The sequence below is a fragment of the Benincasa hispida genome, chromosome 11, assembly GCF_027475165.1.
Source record: "Benincasa hispida cultivar pf3 chromosome 11, pf3_genome.v1.1, whole genome shotgun sequence".
Lineage (NCBI taxonomy): Eukaryota > Viridiplantae > Streptophyta > Magnoliopsida > Cucurbitales > Cucurbitaceae > Benincasa > Benincasa hispida.
This window is the reverse complement of record NC_143488.1, coordinates 70,921,576-70,943,823: the sequence shown is the minus strand read 5'-3', so window position 1 is coordinate 70,943,823 and position 22,248 is coordinate 70,921,576. Positions and strand designations below refer to the sequence as shown.

At 32.7% G+C, this 22,248-nt stretch overlaps 3 protein-coding genes across 5 annotated transcripts; 1 reads left to right on the top strand and 2 right to left on the bottom strand.

Moving 5' to 3' along the window:
* Positions 1–54: 54 nt before the first annotated feature.
* On the top strand, positions 55–7,491 carry LOC120091080 (Iron-sulfur cluster biosynthesis family protein). Of its 2 annotated transcripts, none has more exons than XR_016524424.1 (14): positions 55–617; positions 820–927; positions 1,022–1,122; positions 1,233–1,313; positions 1,593–1,665; positions 1,757–1,822; positions 2,473–2,556; positions 2,767–2,832; positions 3,518–3,660; positions 3,741–3,827; positions 3,907–3,970; positions 4,070–4,213; positions 4,761–5,371; positions 7,133–7,491. XR_016524424.1 is itself a non-coding variant. In XM_039048907.2 (14 exons), exons 1-13 carry the CDS (start codon positions 219–221, stop codon positions 5,344–5,346), a joined length of 1,560 nt encoding a protein of 519 aa, XP_038904835.1. In that variant the 5' UTR covers positions 55–218; the 3' UTR covers positions 5,347–5,371; positions 7,133–7,491. The 2 variants fall into 2 exon arrangements, 1 of the variants encoding a protein (XP_038904835.1); XM_039048907.2 differs by having other exon boundaries at positions 5,203–5,371.
* Positions 7,492–8,826: 1,335 nt separating this feature from the next.
* Positions 8,827–9,825, bottom strand: GNA1 (glucose-6-phosphate acetyltransferase 1). Of its 2 annotated transcripts, none has more exons than XM_039049337.2 (2): positions 9,646–9,825; positions 8,827–9,520 (listed from the first exon to the last, which is right to left on the bottom strand). In XM_039049337.2, the coding sequence occupies exon 2, from the start codon at positions 9,513–9,515 to the stop codon at positions 9,042–9,044; it is 474 nt and encodes a 157-aa protein (XP_038905265.1). In that variant the 5' UTR covers positions 9,516–9,520; positions 9,646–9,825; the 3' UTR covers positions 8,827–9,041. The 2 variants fall into 2 exon arrangements, with proteins under 2 accessions (XP_038905265.1, XP_038905264.1); XM_039049336.2 differs by having other exon boundaries at positions 8,827–9,560; positions 9,646–9,786.
* A 5,575-nt stretch (positions 9,826–15,400) lies between these two features.
* On the bottom strand, positions 15,401–18,212 carry LOC120090119 (cytochrome b-c1 complex subunit 9-like). Its single transcript, XM_039047632.2, has 3 exons — positions 17,722–18,212; positions 16,975–17,022; positions 15,401–15,701 (listed from the first exon to the last, which is right to left on the bottom strand). Exons 1-3 carry the CDS (start codon positions 17,839–17,841, stop codon positions 15,651–15,653), a joined length of 219 nt encoding a protein of 72 aa, XP_038903560.1. The 5' UTR covers positions 17,842–18,212; the 3' UTR covers positions 15,401–15,650.
* Positions 18,213–22,248: the final 4,036 nt, after the last annotated feature.

Below are 22,248 nucleotides of genomic sequence, written 5' to 3'. Positions count from 1 at the left end.
AAAAATATTTTGCTAGGTTTGTTTTATTATTAATCCTTTTCCCGGGTAATGACCGAGATTCGCGTCGCAAAACAAAATGGTGAAAAAAGAAAAAATGAAAAATACTAATCTGATCAACTCCGAATCAGAGCCACTCACCGAAGAGATACAGTCACGTACTGAATATAGGTCGATCTCCATGGCCAAAACTTGAAGCTTCATTCAAATTCGTCAACTTTATGCCAATCATGGCGACAATCTCTACTTGTTTCGCTATTTCCCAGAGTTCTCGCTTCTATTTCCACCCTCTCATCACCCTTAAACCCTCAATTTTCGTAAAGCCGTCTCTCATTACTTTTCCGGCCCTTCAGACGCGGATTGCGCTCCCGGAATCTAGGGCAAGGGGTTTGGTTCCGGTTGTAAGAGCGGGCATTAACATTCCTTCCGATATCAGACCTGGAAGTGCAGTGGAGAGCGATAAATTGCCGTCGGATGTGAGGAAGAGAGCGATGGAGGCTGTGGACGCGTGTGGAGGAAGAGTAACCATTGGAGACGTTGCAAGCAGGGCCGGGCTTAAGCTAAATGAAGCTCAGAAGGCTTTGCAGGCTCTAGCTGCAGATACCAATGGTTTTTTGGAGGTACTTATTATTAACACATAGATATGCATATCGATTTGGTAGTTATCTAAATAAAATATTGAATTGGATACGCAAGAGTAGTTCTTCTTCGGGGATAACAACAGGATATACTGATTTTTTTTTTTCTATTTGTAGACTGTAAATGTAAATTGTAGGTTTTGAAGTTCTTAATTTTGTGACTGCAAAAAGATGGTCTTAACAGGTTTCTGACGAGGGCGACGTTCTCTACGTTTTCCCCAAAGATTATCGTTCTAAGCTTGCAGCCAAATCGTTTTGGATCAAGTTTGAACCTCTTATAGAGAAGTCAAAGGTATTAGCTAGGGAGCGTTGAGTTTCTCTCTTAAGTTTTAGTTTTACGGAACAATTTTTGTGTGTTGTAATGGCGGTTTGAACTCAAATTTCAGGCCGCTGCTGAATATCTTGTCAGGGTTTCATTTGGAACGGCACTAATTGCTTCAATCGTTCTTGTATATACTACAATTATTGCTCTACTTTCAAGCAGAAGGTTCTTATTCTCTTTTTACTAGTGAATTGTTTTTGTAATTTGATCCTACAATATAGAGTACTGGTTCAAGTAACTTCAAATTATATATTGATTCAAGCTTAACGATATAGTGAAGAGGATAATCGAGGAAGGCGCGGCAGATCATATGATTCAGGATTCACGTTCTATTTCAGTCCAACTGATCTTTTCTGGTAATATAGATATGTATGTACATACATATACATACATACATATATACATACATACATATATATATATACATACATACATATATATACATATATACATACATATATATACATACATACATATATATACATACATACATATATATACATACATACATATATATGTATATATATACATATACATACATACATATATATGTATATATATATATATCACGCAATTGGCAACTTTATTTGTAGAGGACTTCTGGCTATCACTCCCTCCTGTTTGCATTGTGTAAGGTACTGGGATCCATACTACTATAGGAGACGTCAACTACAAACAGAAGATAATAAGATGAACTTCATTGAATCTGTATGTGACTGAATGATATCTAGTTTTTATTATGACCCTGTACTACTTTAACTCAGATTTAAAACCTAACTTTGCAATGGCCTTCTTTTAGATTTTCTCATTTGTTTTTGGTGACGGTGATCCAAATCAAGGAATCGAAGAAGAGAGATGGAAGTTGGTAATATTTGAGGACTGTGTTCAGTGGTCCGTTACTTTCAATATTTTATTTTCCTTTTTCATTTTGTGAATATTTTCCCTTATAAAATTTAACATGATTCTAGTTTCTAAGTCCTTAACAAACTTCTGTGTTTTGAAGTTATGCATACAACTCAAAGGGGTTTTTAGTTTTGCTTTCCTTGTTTTTAACTTTTTCCACTCTCAGATAAACTCTCTCATTTTTATTTTATCACGAGTCTTGCTTCCTTGAGAAACTCCCCCATTCTGTTATGAAGCTATGTTCAAGGTCTTTCTGTCTGTGAGAATGAGTTTGTAGGGACACTTTATATCAACGATAAAGGAACTAAGAAAAAGAAAAGAAAAGGTAGTAAGCCGGTTGCAAAATTCCCTCGGATGTTAATTTCAAAAGTTTTCTAGATCAACACATTTTTTAATTGATATTTTCATGTTTTCCTCACGCTGTCATGAACTCATGCTTATATCCAGTTGAGGAGATGCTGTTTTGGCATTAAATCAATCTCAGTTATTTTTTTTTCCTGTGTCTACATTTTTGTTATAGGAAATTGGTTTTATTTGTTTTCTATGAGCAGTTTGTAGACGTTATATATATCTAACTACTGACATCAGCTAACATTTTGAGCCAATTTGCAGATTGGGCAATACATCACCTCCAATGGTGGTGTCGTAACTGCTGAAGAACTTGCACCATATCTGGATGTGTCAGATGGGAACACGGTAAGTTTCAAACTGAAACTGATAGGGCTTGGGGTACCGATGGAAAATAATTGATGTCTTTTCAAAGATATAAACAATTTGGTTGAGGTTGCCAATCATTATTGCTCGACGGCTATTTGACAATAGGTGGAATGGAATCAACTCATATTTAAGTGTAATTCAAATCTTAGTTTCCTGTATGATTTTGTTTCATCTTCTTGATGATTGCAGGATGATGAGTCATACATTTTACCAGTTCTTTTACGTTTTGATGGCCAACCTGAAATTGATGAAGAGGTATGTTTAATGAGGTATGAAATGCTTGAATGGATACAATTAGCTCAATCTACCCATATTTGATGCCAATAATATTGAACACAAGTTTGTTGCTAGGTTGAGGCTTGAAGTGTTATGCTAGTTAAAAGCTATGTGATGAGTAATGATATGGTTTTGGAGTACAATCTCCATTTGTATACAGTATTTCTGCCCATGTTTCTGTTTTATTGAAATGGAGAATGAAATAGTATTACATGACGTAAGTTTAGATCTTCTGTTCTAATTATATATTTAATTAAAATTAGCCCTAAAAGCTTAAGCTATTAAAGTTAGATGGAATTTTATAATTCGAGGATATTTTCAGGGATTAGTTGCTAGTAAAAGAAAAGGATTTATTAGAAGCATGCAATATGCCATATCAGCTTCAGGGCTTTTGGCTAGATAAGATAAGCGAAATTTTATGTGAAAACAAAAGAATTTTGTAGATGTTAAGGGTAAAATTTATCCTTATTGTCAGTATAAATATGTTAAATCTGTAAATTTTGGTATTTATTATGACTTCTAATATTCAAGACGGGAAAACTTCCATAAGTTGCATCTTTTTTTCCTAAATCCAGTTATCCTCTTCGGCACTTTGTTTATTATTGGTATGCGGGCTTAACTTCTTCTAAACAAAAATTATTCACCCAAAGTTCTTTATTTATAGGGAAATATTCTATATCGATTTCCCTCCCTTCAGCGCACAGCTTCTTCTCAGCGGAGTGGAAGGAAGGAGTATGTGGGTAGAAAATGGGCTGACTGGGTTGGAGGGGTTGAAAAATTTTTCAAAGAGAAGAAATGGGTCTTTAGGTACCATGGTTAAGGTTCTTTGTGTTATTTGGGAGTATAATTTAAATTTAATTAATGGTCTGGAAATTTTTTGTCCGCAGTAAAACAAGTAATTCAGAGAGAGCAATGGCCATTGGATTGGGAGGGCTTAATCTGTTTGGTGTAATAGTCCTCGGAGCCATGTTGAAGTATGATATTTACACTGGACTGTTTTGTTGTGGTTTCTGACCAAATCTAATAATTTCCCCGCGAATTCCATTTCTGAAGGGATGTTGCTGTTAAACCAAGTGGACTTATTAAATTTGTATCAGATATATTTCCTCTACTGCAGGTTTGACGTCATTTAATTACTTCTATCATATGATTGTCCCATGATTTGATTCAATCTGTAGCAGTGTATTTTTATATTTATGAAAAAAAAAATGTGCAGATATACGCTGGTTCTTTCTTCACAATTCCTTTGGTCCGGTGGTTCATTATCCAGAAGAGAAATGCTGAAATAGGAAAACGAAATGAAGCAAGGCAAAAGCGTGCTCAAGCCCTTGAACTGCCAGATGTGACACTCAGACGCAAGGTAATTAGTATATAGACCCCATTTGGTAACCATTTGGTTTTTAATTTTTGTTTTTTAAAATTAAGCCTATTTCATTCCCATTTCTTATAATGATTTACATCTTTTTAAGTATAATGGTTGAATTCTTAGCCAAATTCCAAAAACAAAAACAATTTTTTGAGAAGGGAAAAATTCCAAAAGCAAAAACAACTTTTTGAAAAATCCTTTTTTTGATTCTCAAAATTTGGCTTGGTTTTTTAAACCATTGGTGAAAAGTAGATAATAAATGAAGAAATTTGGAAGTGGAAGTAATGTCCATAAGCTTAATCTTCAAAAACAAAAACAAAAAACAAAATAGTTATCAAGGAGCCATAGCTTTTAGATCACGAAAAGAAGTTTGCTCCTCTGTAGATCCATTTGTATAGGAGTAGATTGGCGCCAGTTTTTGTGTGGGGGGGGTGACAAAGACCTATTTTGTTTCTTTTTCATCACCAGTGTTATGTTTTAGCATCATTTTAGTAGACTAATGATGTCTATTTTCACATTTTTGGGTGGAACTGCATTTCAGGTAGGAGAATTGCCGGTTGATTCACTAAATTTGGGCTGCAAAGTTATTTAGGTCAAGTTTGGGAGTGATTCTAAAATGGTTAAAATTCCTCTTCTTATTTTCAGACTCTTAAACATGTTTTTAGTCATTCAAAACCAATTTTATTGATAAGAAAAATTGCATTTAAAAGTGTAAAATTGAATATTAAATTAATTTTTTGTGATTATAGACATATTTTAGAATGATTTTGAATATGACAAAAGTGATTTTAACAAATTTAAAATCACTCACATACTTAATTATTATCCTTTCTTCACATGCTAATTCTATTTACTTTTGTTGGAGTCTCTGCAAGTCCTGCATCTTAGTCGTTTCAGCATTCTTCAGTTTTCTTTTAGAAAAGCAAATCTCTCTAGATTTTGTTTCACCACAGAATCTAATTCCTTGATTACAACATGATTAGCTCCTTAGTGCTCGAGACATGGCACAAAGAACTGTAATTGGTCAGGATCGAATTGTATATAGTACGGATCGAGATTTAATTGAGCAAAATTATGAGCTCCAAGAATGGGAAAGGAAGTTCCGAGAGATAGAGAAGTCAGATTAGAGAATTGGCGGTGTCAATTGGAAAGGTATTGCTTCTCACTCTTTAATCACTGATTGTCATTCACCTTTTTTCAGAGAGCTTAGGAAGCTATATTTGCTGTATTTTTGCACTTACTACAATGACCAGGCAAGGGTGAAATTTATATTCCTGTAAGAGTATTTTTTACAATGCAGTGGTATTAAACAGTAAGGGGGTGTTTGTGGCATTGAGTTGGTTATTATAGTCTGTGGTTATTATAGTTGGTGGGTTATAATAGTTAGTGTTTAGGGTGTAAACTATTTTTGTTTGAGTTATAATAGTTTGTGTTTGGGTGTAAACTATTTTTGTTTGGGTAGAAAATAGTAAACGCTGTAGCCAAGAAGAAAACAAAGGATGAGTGACAAATAGTAAATACTGTAGTAAAAAGGGTTTTGAAATAGTATTTACTATACTTAATTGTAGGTAATAAATAATTGTACACACTACTATTATATTTGGTGCCCCAAACATGGAGTAGGTTAACACCACCAACTTTTAGTTGGTGCCCCAAAAAGCCCCTAAAATTTTTCCCATCGATAATTTTGCCACTTAATGGTTGGCTGGTAGGTTTGGTGACTTATTTGAAAGAAATTTCATCCAGAGAATTATAAAGAAGAGGAGGAAAAAGAAAGGGGAGAAGCTTCCTTGACTTCACAACTCAAAAATTTGCTTAGTTGGGTCTTTGTCGATTTTGTAGAATAGGCAGAGAACCAACCATACAATCGGATGGAAAAGTGAAAGAAAAGAAGGATATAACGGGGCTGAATTCCTAGAATAATATTATTGAGTTTCATGAATGTCTGTAATGTCCAATACTGGAATTAAGTGTCAAGATAGGAATTAGGATTGGCAAACCTCCTATGAAGTACAAGTAAACGTACTCTAGGAAGAGACTGTTTAATATTTTAAAAATAGATGATGTTAGTCAAGAAAGTACTGAATTAGGTTGAGTCTGAAGCCTCCGAGCTCTAGAATAGTAGGAACTAGTAATATGTGAGACCTCCGATTGTAAATACTCAAGGAGGGGAAAATTGGGAAGTGTCTGAAAAGACGGTTAGTGTGAGGCTCAGTGAGATCGTGTGTGGTTGTATACGGTCAATAGAGTAGAGAGGTTTTGTAAGGGTTTTGGGGGGTTTGGTTTCGGCAGGTATTTTGTGTAGACTTTGAGTCTAGAGAGGAAGAGGACCAGCTCTCTCTGATAGCTGGGGAAACCAGTGTTTTGAAATTCTCTCAACCGGTGTCAAATGAGTTAGGCTATAATTATAAAAGAATTTAGAGTTAGAAGACCAAGTAGAAGCAAAAATAGCAAAATCCCAAGAAACGTCCTCTTGGCCAAGAAAGATTCTTGAGTTTCTTTCAAACCATAGCCTCCAGAGAAGGGCAAAGAGTTCATTAAACCAAAGGATTTTCCCTTGAGTATGATTGTTCTGTGCAATTGAAATTCCCTCGTTTCAATTTCTCATCAAATTTGAAGTTCCCTTGTTTCAATTTTGGATTCATAACTCACTGTACATCGAAAAACGCTCAATATAGTAGTGTTGCTGAAATATTTGGGTATCTGTTTTGTGTTTGTTTGGCTATCTTCAGCAGGTAAAGGGGCTTAGATGCCTAACATATTACTTCCCTCATATTTTCTTAATACAGCCTCAATGAACACTCCTGTGTCCTGTTTTCTAGTAAATATTGGTTAGAATAGAAAATTTTGAACCTCTTACCTCTTAGTTGATAGTATACACATTAATTATTTGATTTTATTTCTTTTACGCAGTTCCGTGATTTCAAGGTCTTGACAGTGTCTCCCTCGGATACACAATTGTCGAGATTTCACCAAGCTGTTGATTAGCCCGCAGGATATGAGGCTGGCTTTCAATTTTAGTTGGTGATATGGATTCTCTGTTTGATAAAGTGCCGAAGATTGTGATTCTGCTTCATAACAGAGCTCTTTTTTTTCTTTTTTTTTTTAAAAAAATTAGGATTAGACTGCATAATTGTTATTTACTATGTAAAAATTGAACGGGGGGCAGGTTGGGGGAACTGGGTTTGGTTGACTACGATCTTCTCTCATCATTTTACACTGTAAAATTAAAAGAACCAAGTTGAAAATATAGTACAGAACAATTTGCATTCCGATTGGGCCACCACTAAGATATTTTTGTTTTCTTAAAAAAAATATATTTATGGGTATCTGGTCAACTTGAGTGCAACTTGACTATTTTCATGAAACAACCTATTTGATCCTACAATATTTAGATGCGAAGAAAACTCGTTGGATATTAATTCTAAGTAAGTGACCACCCTAAATTAACATGTGATCTCTTAACCCTTTGGTCATGGTCTTTATTTATTATTAGATCAACTCATGATGGTTCACTCTTGAGTTTTGAGTAATAAGCATCAATAAGTCAACTTTACTTAAAATTTCAGTTTCAATTTGAATTCTAATTAGAGTTTATTTTAGCTTTTTAGATTTCTATTTCGTCATTTTAAATTGCAAGTTGCCCCTAATGACTAAAGAAGCCCTTTTCCTATGAAATCTTATTTTTGATTTCTCATTGGGACGGGAAAATTAAGAAGAAAACCGATATCAGTACTATCCCCTGTGTGCTTTTTATAAAGGGTTGATCTCTACAAATATTCCATTTTTTTCCTTTTAAGATTTGTAAATGTATTATTTATTCCTCTGAAAAGTTTTTTTTTTTTTTTTACCTGTTTGGATTAACTTTGACCAACTTTGCAAGTGGTCTTTTCCATTTTTTTTTAAGTATTTAAAAAGTCAAAATTAATTCGTGTCTAAATATATAGTAGTGAAATTTTGGGAAAGGAGGTTTAAGAATTTTTTAATGATAAAAATATCCAAATTAAAACAAATGTGTTTAACTAAGAGTAGGGTAATTTTTTTTAATAAAAATAGATCAATAAAAAGCTTAAATAGGTGAGTCGTACTATTAGAAACCGTTCCATTAAACATAAAATTTAAATTTACACCTAATAGATTAATTAATTTTTAAAGTTTTAAACTTACCAAATATCAATCCAACACAAGAAATAAAAAAGGAAGGTTTAGACACAAAAACTTATAATTTAACCTAATTTATTTTTCTTCATGACACTCCCATAGGTTCGACTTTAAAGATGAATTGACATTTGGGGAAAAAAAATTATGAAATATAAAAAATAAACAAATAAAGTGTAACTAATGTAATTATAATATAAATAATAAATCTCTTAACAGGTTTAAAAGGTATAAAATATTTATTTATTAAGTTAAATTATCATTTATTCTTAATTTTATAATTTTCTACAAATTTATTAACATAGACATTTCATCTATATTTTCATCAAGCATTTTCGTATTAAAATATGACATTTTTCATAAAATTGAAAAAGCCCGATTTCTGTCGAAATTTGAAATGTTGTATCATATCAACAGAATGTTGACCAAAATTTTCAACCTACAGAATATTGAATACTGGAAATGCATCCATTTTTTTAAGAAAGTGAAAATGAGAGCCAACCATGACCCAAATAATTTATGTTCGAAGAAATTCATCAAAGCAAAGAGAAACATGAAAGGTAATTGCGTACGAAAATTCTCAAAGAAAAATCCACTTACAATCGAAATTTTGGCTTCTTCTTCTTCTTCTTCTTCTTCTTCTTCTTCTTCTTCTTCTTCTTCTTCAACTGAAGTATTTCGCCATCTGAATCGACTTATGTTCGAACCCGCATTTCTCGTAGAATCCTCGATTCTCAACATTGCAATCAAGAATTACCTTATAGCATCCCATTGCACGAGCATGATTCGTAAGAAACTCCACGATCTTCTTCCCTAATTGCATCCCTCGAGCACTCGAATCCACCACAACGTCTTCAATGTGCCCTATTTTCCCACAATTTCTTATGAATTTCTTCTCGATAAAAACGCTTCCAGTGGCGATGATCTTCCCCGATCGATCGTCCTCAATGACACAAATAACATGATCATCTCCAAGGACGCTCAATTCCTGAAACCTATCTTCGAAGTCTTTGTCGGAAACAGAATCGCAAATGGTTAGTTGCTGTAATAGCTCAATGAAACCCTTGTTCTTGTCAGAGATCTCTAATTTTCGAACTTCTAATTTGCGTTCTTCACTTGATGAGGTAGGGATCTGCATTGTGGCTGAGAGATTGAGAGGAGAAATCGATTGGGAAGGGTTTTACTGATAGATTAAGGATAGAATAGAGATTGTAAGCAAGGGAATTCAAAACATTTCAAGAATGGCGGTGTGGAAATCGAAACCAAACCTTGAAAAATCGTCAACAGAGATTGATGTTCTGAAGATCTGCGAATGAAAGCGATTATTGGGTTACGGATCTCTGAAGATGAAGGAGGTTTTCTTGTTGACGTGAAGAATGTTGGCGTCTTGGAGGATTCTGCAAAGGAGAGAGCTGGAGAGTGTGAATGTATATGTAAGAAAGAAGACCTGCTTCAGAGCGTACACGAGATAAGGGAGGAGCTACTTATGAGCTACTTTAGGTTTGAATGAAATAGGGAAAATAGGTGCTTTTTGTGGTAGCACATTCTAGGTAGAGATGTCCTGTGGAGGGAATATGGAAATTTTTTTTCATAGAGTAGAGTATTCTCATCTCCACCTGATTAGTTTTTACATATTTATTTAGTATACTTATCTAATATTACATTATTATTATTATATAACTATTACATTTAAATTTCAAATTTAATTATTTATTAGAAAAAATAATGAATATATTTAAAATTTGATTATATATGTGAATAATTTGATTTAAATTTGAGTTCCAAGAATGGGAAATGAAATGGGAAGCGGGAACGGAATGGGGAGATTCTTGATTAATTTTTTTGTATTTTTGTTGGGTTGAATTAGATCTTAGGATAAAAAAATTGGATTATATAGTCAAAAAGTGATTGTCTTTTTTAAGTAAACTTTGTGCCTATAAAAATAGCCTGAATATTCGGTACAATTTTGTATTTAAAAAAGTGACAACCATACCCTCTTATAAAATCTCTCTCTCTCTATATATATATTTTTGTGTGTTTTTATCCCAAAACAAAAATCAAATCAAATAAACACAAAAATACTACTTTTCACAATCTTTATATACCCCAAGTAGAAACTTCATCTTCCTTCAACCTTCCATACACGATTTCATCTTCCTACGCAACACTGAAATAAACCACCATTTCATCTTTAGAAACCATAAATTCCTAAATTAAAATTTTTTTCTAATTTGGGATGCTAAAATACCGTGTAACCACTCATATTTTTCATATTTATAAGGAGGATATTTGTATTTTGTCTTGTGTTCTCCATTCTTTTACTTCACATTCATAGCATTCTGCGTATATCTTCTACTTAAAAATGTTCGATTTTGCTTCATAGTTTTGTCATACAAATACCTTGTACTTTAGCTAAAATTTCCATTAGTCTTATAGCAAAACAAAATACCTAAGATAACTTGAATCTTATAGCTTGTAACAACTTAAAAAAATACTTTTTAACAACTAAAATAATAACTAATGGGAGTCATACCATGCTATGAAATTACTTTGAATTCAAAATATACCATCGAAAATCTTCCTAAAATCTATAATGATAACAAAAAAAATTAATTTATTATTTTAAAAAATTATTAAGATATGTAGATATAGCTTACTTGGATGAATAAACCGTAACCTAAATAATTGTAGTTTTTCAGAGGATTGAATGAGGTATCGGAAGGTTGGAGATGAAAGATGGATGGTGGGAGTGTTTTCGTCGGACATGGAAGATGAATGAACAAACTACAAAAGATTGAGAAATTGAATACCTAAAAAGAAAAAAAACCGGCAAAAGGGAAGAAACGTCGCAATTCAAAATGCACATCCGGAAGAGTCCTTTTGCTACTGTGTTGATTACAATTCAAAATGCACAGCTGAGAATGTAACCTCAGGGAAGAATATTTTTCATGGCAATTTTAATTACATCTGAAATAATATTTAATAATTAGAGAATCCATTCAAATAAAATCTCACCTAAATCTCCAAAATGCACACTTGGTAATGAACCCTCAATGAGAAGGGAAGTTTTTTTTTTTTTTTTCTTCTTCTAATCAACACGGTAATTTTAATAATTTTAATTAAATTTAAAATAATATCTGACTTTTAATCAATAAATTGCAATAAAATCTCACTTAAATCTTATGGACTGATTGGTTGGAGGGAAAGAAGGGTGGGAATGGGAATGGGCTTACAAAGCCCATGTTTGGTTTGTAGACTTTATTTATTTATCTTGGAAAATGCATTTCCTAGTCATCTTTTAGCCACACAAGTGAAGAAATTACATACTCATTGAGAAGTGTGAGTTTTCATTTCTTCTGCCACTTCCTACCACCATTTTCACTTCTTCTTCCCCTTCCTACCATCATATAAATGCTTATTTTGTCTATGTTTAGTATTTATACTTTGATATTGGTTATATTTGTTTTTTAGAATAAAATATAGTGCAGTTGCTTAATGTTGTTTTTAATAATTGCATAATAAAAATAAAATTGCACAAATTTATTATTTAAAATCAATTAAGACAAGTTTTTTTTTATTAGTTATATGCTTTATAATTGCACAAAATTTTGAAAGTGATCACACAATTTAAACAAAAATAACATTTACTTGGGTGATCTAATAATATTCTCATGCAACACAAAACATATGTATATTACTTATTCCCAAGAAAAGTTGATAACATTTCCTACCCAACCAAATATAGTTATCTTTAATTCCCATACATACTATTCCCAGACATTGTTTTTCCATGCATAACCAAACATAGTCATTCTTGATTCTCAGTAATTTTATTCTCAGACATATAATTCTCATGCATTCTTAATTCCCAGTAATTAGAGGTTTGAAGACTATTTGTATGTTACTAAAATCGTGGGATAGGAGCCATTAATTTGTGGGGGGCAGTGTTGGAAAATCAAATGGGTAGATAGGATCTACATATCATATTTTGGCCATAAATCAACGATTAGTACAGATACTTCATGTGAGACAAAGAATCAGTATCGGATACCCAAGAATCAGTATCAGACACGTATCGGATACCAATACTTTTAGATACTTCCCAGATACGTATCTGACACGTGATTTGACGTATCTATACTTCCAGATATGCATCTGACACACGATTTGATGTATCTATTTCTATGTGTACTTTTTTTTAAGAAAAAAAGATAAGTAACTCATCTAATCTTTCCCAATAGACAACATATTTAAAAGGCTCACTACTTGAGTTCAAAACTAAAAAAAAATAATAATAATAAATAACGTACGAAACCCTAGACTAGAATCATCCATTCTTCATCTTCACATTTGAGTCCCCATAAAGTCTACCAAAATATATACTATTTAGATATCTTTAACAATAAGTTTTCGTTTATCTTCATATTTCTCCATCTAATCTTCTTCTTCTTCTTTGCAATATGAGTCACTTTCCTATTGTATTTTATTAACTATTGTACTTCAACATCTTAGATGTTACTTTTTTGTATTGTATTTCAGTGTTTGTATTCTATTTTGTGTTATTGTTATTAACTTGTATGCTAAATTTATCTATGTCCTAGATTTCTTTAAAGAAAGAATGTATCTTCAATGTATCAGTATCCTCTTTTTTTTAGAAATATATATATTAAAAAAATATATAAAAAAATGTCGCATCCTTAGACGTATCCGTATCTTAGTTTTTTAGAAATTGATGAATCGCCGTATCCGATCGTATCCTTATCGTGTAGCCGTATCCGTGTCTGTGCTTATCTATCTATCTTTTTGTTTAAAATTTGATTACTTTGCATCGATTAATTTATGAATGTTTAATATTTTTCTTTTAAAATTGTTATAATATTTGTCTTTGTTTAAAATTTGTAATAAATATCATAGATATTTAGAATTTCACATTTTAATTTTATGAGATTTTAGTTATTTGTCCTGTATTGTAGATACATATTATTAATTAAGAAGGAAAAAATTTATAACTTGACAACTCAATCCGACCCAACGTGACCCGAATTTTAAGGGTTGAGTTGGGTTGGATTGTAGACTTTATTTGAGTTTTTTGGGTTGTCAATCCAACCAATTAGAATTTTCGAGTTTATTTAAAAAAAAAAAAAAACACCCTCAATCCAACCTATGTACACCCCTAGCACATCCCACTACATATTCGTTTTTTAGGAAAATTGTCTCTACAAAACAACACGTGGCCCAATTTCATTAGGTCGCTTGTTATGGTTTATTTATTTTCTTCATATCATTGATCATCTGATGTCCATCTACAGCTTTTCTTTTTCTTCCCCTCGCCGAAGTTCACCGAGGAGTCGAGTGACGTGCCAACGCGACTAATTGAGTGTTGTGGCGTGAGTCGAGTTGTCGGTTTTAGACAACTTAAGGCCTTTTGCCCTGGATCTAGAGCTAAAGTTGAAAGGGCTCTCAGCAAGGTTGGTTCTAGAGTATGGAATAAGAAGAAGATCTTTGAAGTCACTTGGGAGCACAACATCACTTCTTTCTATCTTTAATACTTAAAAGCTGTTCTATGATACCTTATTATCACTAATAGGGGAGAAGCTTCTTGATCCATCAACTGTTGAAGAAGTTGTTTTATAAGTAGATCTGCACGAGTTCAATCTTGTACAATCTCATAACTCTAAAGTAAACAGTATAATCAAAAGCATAATCCGTGAGTATTTTTTTCTCTCTCCATTCTTCTTCTTTTCCTTTTACCATATCTTTGTACGTTATTATTTTTTTTTTTTTTAAGGAAACAATATCTTTGTAGTTAGAATACTATATCTTCGTAATTTGGTTTTGTTTTATTATTTCATTTAAAAGTACCATTATAATTATTGACATAAATGATGTTGTAAATAATGTCACTTTAATTAATTAATTAATTTATCAAATTTTTTTTTTAAGAATATGCTTTTCCATTGTTACTCATCGGACAATATGTCAATTGTCATTTCATTCTAATGAAAAAACCCTTTAGGTATAAAAAATTTCAAAATTTATTGGTAAAAATAAAAACTTTTAATATTTTGTCACACAAAATTGATTATAAAGTTTAGGCATGTTTTGAATAATTTTACTTTTTTTTTTATATATAAAAAAGTAAAATCACAAACTAAAAAGTGTTGATGATTATTAAAAGAAAAATATTTAGTTACAACCCTGACATATACATCTCACTAAGTTGTCTAATCATAATTTGTCACGTGACAAATTCTTTTCATTTCTCTTTTGAAATATTTTAATTCATTTTTTAGTGTGAGTAATGAGGGGGGAAGCATGGAGATGGATACATCTATCATCCTTATTAGAACTTTTAAATTTATGTCTAACAAGTAAAAAGAAAAAAGAAAAATCTTTTTTCAAAATACTCCTAAAGTGTTGATAGATCCTATGATGTATTTGGAATAAATTTTCAAATGTTTAATTTAAAAAATAAGTTATTTTAAAATAAATTAGAGTATTTGACAACTGTTTCAAATAGCTTCTCAAGTATATTTGAATTAATTTTTATAAAAAATCTTTAAATAAAAATGAATTTTTCAAAAACACTTCAATCCAAACTGACTTTTAGTTTTATGCTAAAAAACCGAACTAAATGTATAAGTTGTAATTCTAATTATAACTAACAGATCTCTTCTTTCTTCTCTCTGACAAAACAACCCCACTACTTCACGCAAAATTCTGAGAGCCTCCTCTTCCGTTCCAAAACTGAAGTTATCAAAAATTACAATAATAATGTATTTTTGTTTTTTTTTTTTTCTCGTGTGAGATCAATCCTCTAACCTCTGAGATTGATAATACATATTTTAGGCCAATTCAACTATGGCTCAGGCAGATCCAACAATACCAGAATTATCTCCCTCCCACAATCCACTAATTTCCCAAAAATCTTTCAACCATCTAAGCTCTAATTTCCACTATCTATAAATTATAACCAACAGTAATTACCATTATGCTCACTGCTATACCCTAATAACTTTATAATTAGCACTCTAACAACATTTTGCTTTTCTTGTATTCTCGATTATCAGATCAATCAAATAAAATATACTAATAGACAAGAACTTGTAACTCCAAACTTAAATCAAATAAACTATGATTAGAATCTCATGAAGAAGCACAAACTTTCCAAACCAATGGTGAGAAGAAATACATTCTCATTTACCATCCTAAGCCACCAGTTTCTTTACCTCTTGAATCCATGGTTGTGTAGCTTTTTATGTGGCTAAAAGATTCATTCTTCCGACGGTCTTTGCCCCAAAACTGAAATGTCCTCGTAACGTTTCTGCATAATTATTAGATCATCATACATCAGAATAGAGTTGGAAATGAGTAAGAACGCTACTTCAGTACAAGAATTGTTTAGTAGCATTTCTGTGCAGGTAAAACATCTTTTCCAAAGCAGGATTGTAATAGAATAAAGACGAATAATATTGAGCATCATTTAATTCGAGGAAAAAAATAATAAATTAAAACAGCACTACTTGTAATTTACATTCACATAAGTTGTCTAGCATGTAAATTGCATCCCTAGTTTCAAAAAACAGTTTTTTAAGAACCCTTGATTTGTTCTTTTCTCCCATTTTACCCATTGGCTATGTAGAACATTTTTAACTAAGAATTAAAATCATAAATGTTGTCTACTTAGGCAACCGTTTAAGTTCAACAGCACGTGAGAGTGAGACTTCAAATCTATGACTTTTTGATCAATGATATAATATCTTAATTAATTGAGATGCTTAGGTCCACTTCATTGAAGACTTTTTGGATTTAGACCAACTTGGAAAATGATTTTAGTGACTGTCGTTATTTAATATTGACAGCCCACTTAAGTCTGAGTGGTTAAAACCAAATTGTTTATGAACCATGACACCATTTAATAGACAAACGACGGAGTTTATATTTATCCTACAAAAGTTCCAAATCAGCCTTAACTTAGTAGAAATAAGACTTTCCTAAACCCAAGAGCACAAAAAATGATTAAAAAAACAAAAGAAATGAGATACAAATGCTTCTCCTTCAAAAGAAAAAAAAAGTGATACAAATACTACATACTACTTTATTGTTATTTCCATCTTCAATTGGTATCGAATGATCAATATCTTTTGGATGGGAGTCTGTTCCACCACGTAGGAGAGGCCTCCTTCTGTGGACTTGTTTTTCTTTCCTTATTTTCTCAAAAAAACAAAAGTTAAGTCCCCACCCCCCCCCCCCCCCCCCCAAAAAAAAAAAAAAAAAAAAGAACAAGAGCCTAGATAATCAAAATAGAAATCTATAACCAATGGAGATCGAGAAAATGCAACAGTTCTAATTACAATGCCATAATATTCAACACGGTAACCATAAATAGAAGCTGAAACTGATAAATAATTTGACGCTGACAACAAAAAATGGGAGCCAAAACATCCAGAATAAAACATCAAGCATATGTTCTAGATCAATAGAGAACAAAAGAAAAGCCAAAACAATCGTCTATGTGGAGTTCGTGCCCATCAATAAATTTTAAATGTGTACATAGGAAAACAAAGAAAAGTAATATATGGGGCTAAGTTCCATACCCCGACATTGTTGTACTCCCAGAGCTTGTGAACTCCATAATCCACAGCCTGCACCAATGGAAATCCAAGCATTGAGGTTAAACACACACACACACAAATGCCATGCAATTCAGAAGCCCCATACTACAATTTGATATACCAAAGCCCACCACATAACAGTCCATAGAACAACGAAAGAAACATTCTTATGTTCCTTTTTTCTGCTTACCACTTCCACTATCTTGATCCTGTAAAATTTGGAGCAAAAATGGAACTACTCTGATAAGCAGACCAAATAATGTACAAATTCCGCATTTCCATACATAAATATGATCTACTATGTTACTTTACATGATTCAGAATCTGCATACACTCATAACAAAATTCAATACGATCAATCGTGTTCAGCAGACTTTAGAAACCATTACATGAATCCCAAAAAGATATGATGGAACAAAGATGTGAATCCTCTACTCTCTCCTCTGCCAGATAAACCATAAATTTCAATACAGTTCCGCCTACTTCAACTCTCAAGAGGGCACAGACGAACAAGTTTAATCCGTTTACTCTCTTTTTTGTGCGTTTTTTTTTCGTGAATCAGCGAAAACACGACCACGAATTTTAATATCAATATCAAGTGATTTGCAAGAACTAGATCTTCAGATCAAACATGGAAAACGAAATTAACAATTCAACAATCCACCAAAAAGAAAAGAGAAAAACCTAACATAGATAAATTAGTATAAAACATGAGGTCCACAACATTACCCGTTCTCCAGCAAATGCACCGGCGATGATGAAGGTGACGTAAACAGAATTACGGCGCATAATCACTCTGTACAAACCTTCGAGAAGGCCTCCTCCGCTTCTTCGACCTGTTGAATTCATTGTCGATGTGTTTCTCGCGAGTTCTTCTTCTGATCTAAGCGTTAGGGTTTGCAAAAACTTCTCGCGCCTTTAGTTGAGAGAAGAAGACGAGAATGGGATGGGATGGAATTGCTTGATTTGTCGAAAGCGAACTGCAAGGAACTTGACCGCTTTGAACCGGTCGGCCCGACTCGGGTTAAATAACCGTTTAACGTCCAAATGAACCGCTTTAGTTTAGTAGACATGCACATAGAGATGTCAATTTTCCTAGGAATCGGATCAGCGAGCATTTGAGGTCGAAAGTTTTCGATTAGACAGAAAATAGAGAAGGGAGTATGGAGAATTTTCTCTCCATTGACCAAATGAGAATGGAGATAAAAATTACCTTCTACGTTCCTATCCCCGATCTCGACTATATATATATATAATTCGCAGTATATATAAAAAATATTGCGAATTATGATTATGATTTATAACTTAAAATATAGGTTGTTTTTAAATATAGAAAAATAAATCAAAATACTTATAAAATATAACAAAATTTTAGAACTATCAATGATAGACACGGATAGAAATCTATCAGCGTCTATCATTGATAGTTCTAAAATTTTGTTATATCTTGTAAATATTTTTAACAGTTTTACCATTTGAAATAATTTTCCCTCATGATGTTGTGAGTTTATAACTCACAAAATATATTTATATATACTGAGAATTATGTATACATTGTTAAAAAAAACTATAATTTTTACCAACGAGTCTTTTCCTAATTTTCATCATATTTTTTTCATATTTTAATGTACTTTTAGTATAGAGATGTCAACACTTTCTTACTTTTAAGACGTATATATTGTAATATTTAAGTTGAAGGCTAACGATTAATATTTAAATTTTAATTTTAAGAAACTATGAGATAAACTATTTTAATTATATCTTTGCAAAAAGAAAAAAATATATGTTGTTTTTATAAGAAAATTTTATAATGTGTTATTTAAATAGATGTATCGGAAATGAATGATTTAATATAGAAAATTAATATATATATATATATATATCATTGAGAATAAATTAAAAAAACTTATTAAACAATAAATAAATTAAGAAAAAAGCTACTGGAAAATTTTTCTCGTGGGAATATGGCAGTTTCCGTCTCTACCCCGTCTCGTGGACATCTCTATATGTACATACCGACTACTAAAAATTCATACTATATCCTTCTCGACTCTAACTTCTAGAATACAAGTCAATCTTAGTGGATAAAGACATTAATTATCATTCTCAATATCGATAGTTCTGTGTAAGTGGTTTATAAACTTTAAGATGTTGCAAAAAACTTAAACTTAAGATGATACAAACAAAGAAATTTCAATCATGTCTATAGGAATATTTCAATCATGTCTATAGGAATGTGGATAAAATGTCAATAATGAACTTATAAAAGAAGTTGCATTAAGTGGAATTAAAAGGAATCAAGTTTCATTTTAAAGAACAAAAATTTAAATCGAAATTTCTTAATTCTTGAATGGTTACAAATTATTGGTTGGCTGATTAAAAATAAATAATTTCGATGATCAAACAAACCACTCCAAAAACATGAATAAAGTTGTCACCTCACTATTTTTATTTTTTTTTCATTTTTTTTTTGTTGGGAGACAAAATATTAGAAAAGACTCTGTAACATTCATTAAGTATCTACCCACCCTAACATAGTTGAGGCTCATTTAGGAGTCCTAACTAAGTTTGTCTAATAATTTTAAGTGCGGCAGTTAAGAGATTTAAATTTCTATTAAGAACTAAAAGGGTGCAAATAGAGACAAACCACATGTTGCAATAACTTGTACTTGTTTGCATGAATAATCTTCATTATTGAAAAGTAGGTGAGAATGTTACACAATAAAAAGTCTAGATCAGAAAAATGGATGTTCAAGTTGCACGAAAGTATATAGAAAAATTGATTTATTTATTTTTTAAAATGTCATGATCACTAAAGGAGTGTTTGTTTCGATGAAAATTTAATTTTTTTAATAAAGAAAAAGAAAGGTGGAGAATCTCACATTGATCTCCTTATTCACCCCTACCCCTACCCTTCCTCGTGGGTTTGGACCCTAAGGGGTACCTAAGTTTTAGAAGGCGTGAGCAAGTAGACAAATATGGGTTTAATGGTCATTCCACACGTGCGCTGCCATCCATCTGGGCGAGGCGAGTATGTGGAATAATAATTTTATTTTTCCTTAAATCATCCATTCTTTTTTTCATTCATCCAAATTTGTCGTGGTCTTCTGGATTTTCCATTCCGTCTGAACGGTCCGCTTTGTGTGTACATACGCATGTTACCCCTTCTTTGCGCATTCTCAAATAGAACATGATCTGCGGCTCAACTTTGCAAGTTTCAATTTTGCAAGCTTCTCGTTCGTTGTTGCTGATTCCAAAGTGTCGTTCCTATCACAGTTCACCGAAACCTCCATTCTTGTTAGGGTTCACCAGGGCTTCTAGTCCTATCACTGTTCTCTGGGTAGCTGTTTTTTCAATTTTAAGGCGGGTCGACCTACCGATGTTCATGATGGCCATTCCAACATAGAATAATATTCTATCCATCGATCTCAACTGCCCTTTCCGTTTCTAAGGGGCATACTTCAAACGTTGAAGAAAATTGTTCTTTCTCATTGTGAAGAAAGTTGTTGTCGTCTGCACCACAGAGAAGCCAATTATCTCACAAATAGATCCAACTGAACAACAGATCAAAGATGTTATTGTTTAGAAGGAAAATGATTTTCTATGGAAAAATTTTATCTTAAATGGTTTGATTAATGATTTATATGACTATTACAGCACGATGACCATATCGAAAGAACTCTGAGATGCTTTACAGAAAAAATACGATATCAAAGAGGACGAATCGAAAAAGTATATTGTCAGCTATTATTTGAAGTTTTAAATGATGGATGAAAAACCTGTAGAGGCTCAATCCCATGAATTGTAGAAGAGTGTTCATAAAATCATTAGCGAAGGTATGCCCCTAAATGAGCAATTTCAAGTTGCTTTTATTATTGACAAGTTACCCCCTATGTGGAAGGACTTTAAAAACACATTGAGGCATAAAGCCAAAGAATTTTCCTTGGAAAACCTGATAACACGCATGAGGATTGAGGAGGCAACCTGAAAGCAGGACTAGAGAGAGGAGGTAAACATTGTATCAAGAAAGTACGCCCCTACTGTTAAAAAACCTGGACTAAAGCCAAAGGGAAACAAGATGAAAGTTCATAATCGTGGATCTAGCAACTAGAAGAATCAAAAGAATCAGAAATCTCCCTCAGGAGAAACGGTACAATTTTTTTGCTTCAACTATAACAAACTTGGGCATATGGCCAAGAACTGTAGGAATATGCATCGTCCTGCACCTACATAGGTGATAACTTGTAGAAATACAAGCTATTGCAGCCTTTTACTTAGAATTATGAGGGTTGATGGGTAGAACATGCGTTAATTTTGCTAAGAATGCATGTGGAATAATGAGCTTGCATTGATCAATACTAAAAATCCCCGCTAACCCTATATCATGCGTTATCTTGCGTCAAAATGTCTATTTTTGTAGTTGTCGTAGGAGTTGATCACATGCGTTGATCCCAAACCATCGTAAAGTTAATTGCATGCGTTGATCTTAATGAAGACAAATTGGTAGCATGAAATGCTGCAATTACAGAGTGATAGCCATGATAGAAGGATGATTGCAAAGTGGGTGGAATGCATTGATATTTCAAAAGAAACAATCATGAATGCATACTTGAGAGTATCAAAGAGATAAGATCATGATGACATTCTCACCTATCGCATCAATAATGGCAGTGATTCAGAGCGGGATTATCAAAGTTGTCGGTGTTTGAGCTCTATAAATAGAGCCTTAGAGCCCAAGATCAAAGTATTCGAGACTCAGCCTTGGGAAGATTCTTGTGATCACAGACGAGAGCATCGACAGAAAGTCTTTAAGAGTTATTCACTTCCATAACCTCCTTCAATTGAAGACCGGAGCTTCGCCGGAGATAGAGCTCGAGAGAGACTACTCCACCGCCATCCATTGTACCATCGGCAGCTTTGATACATATTTGATAGAAGCAAGAGATTGTCTACATCTAGTTCTCCACCTCTCTTCTTACTTTTGTATTGTATTACATTTTGGCTTAAGACATTAATACATTTTGTAATCAATGCATCTCTTTAATTCCTTCAACATCATTTTCATCACCTTCTTCTATTTCATCATCTTTTACTTTCATCACAAAGAGTTAAGTGCAGATTGCAAGAGTTATTGCATGCTCAATCATGCTGCATAGAGATATGACGCATGTAGCAAACCACCGAGAGGTGTGCCTTGCGTGAATATAGTGAGTCAATCCTATTTGTTTAGTGTGAGGCTATCGCAAAGCTTGTCTA

Coding starts and splice junctions, on each gene's coding strand:
- LOC120091080 (XM_039048907.2), top strand. CDS start 219: ATGCCAATCATGGCGACAATCTCTACTTGTTTCGCTATTTCCCAGAGT. Junction 1,123..1,232: donor GCTCTACTTTCAAGCAGAAG/GTTCTTATTCTC, acceptor TTAACGATATAG/TGAAGAGGATAATCGAGGAA. Junction 2,833..3,517: donor AACCTGAAATTGATGAAGAG/GTATGTTTAATG, acceptor CTTTATTTATAG/GGAAATATTCTATATCGATT.
- GNA1 (XM_039049337.2), bottom strand. CDS start 9,515: ATGCAGATCCCTACCTCATCAAGTGAAGAACGCAAATTAGAAGTTCGA.
- LOC120090119 (XM_039047632.2), bottom strand. CDS start 17,841: ATGAATTCAACAGGTCGAAGAAGCGGAGGAGGCCTTCTCGAAGGTTTG. Junction 17,023..17,721: donor GTGCATTTGCTGGAGAACGG/GTAATGTTGTGG, acceptor CCATTGGTGCAG/GCTGTGGATTATGGAGTTCA. Junction 15,702..16,974: donor GGGAGTACAACAATGTCGGG/GTATGGAACTTA, acceptor ATAATTATGCAG/AAACGTTACGAGGACATTTC.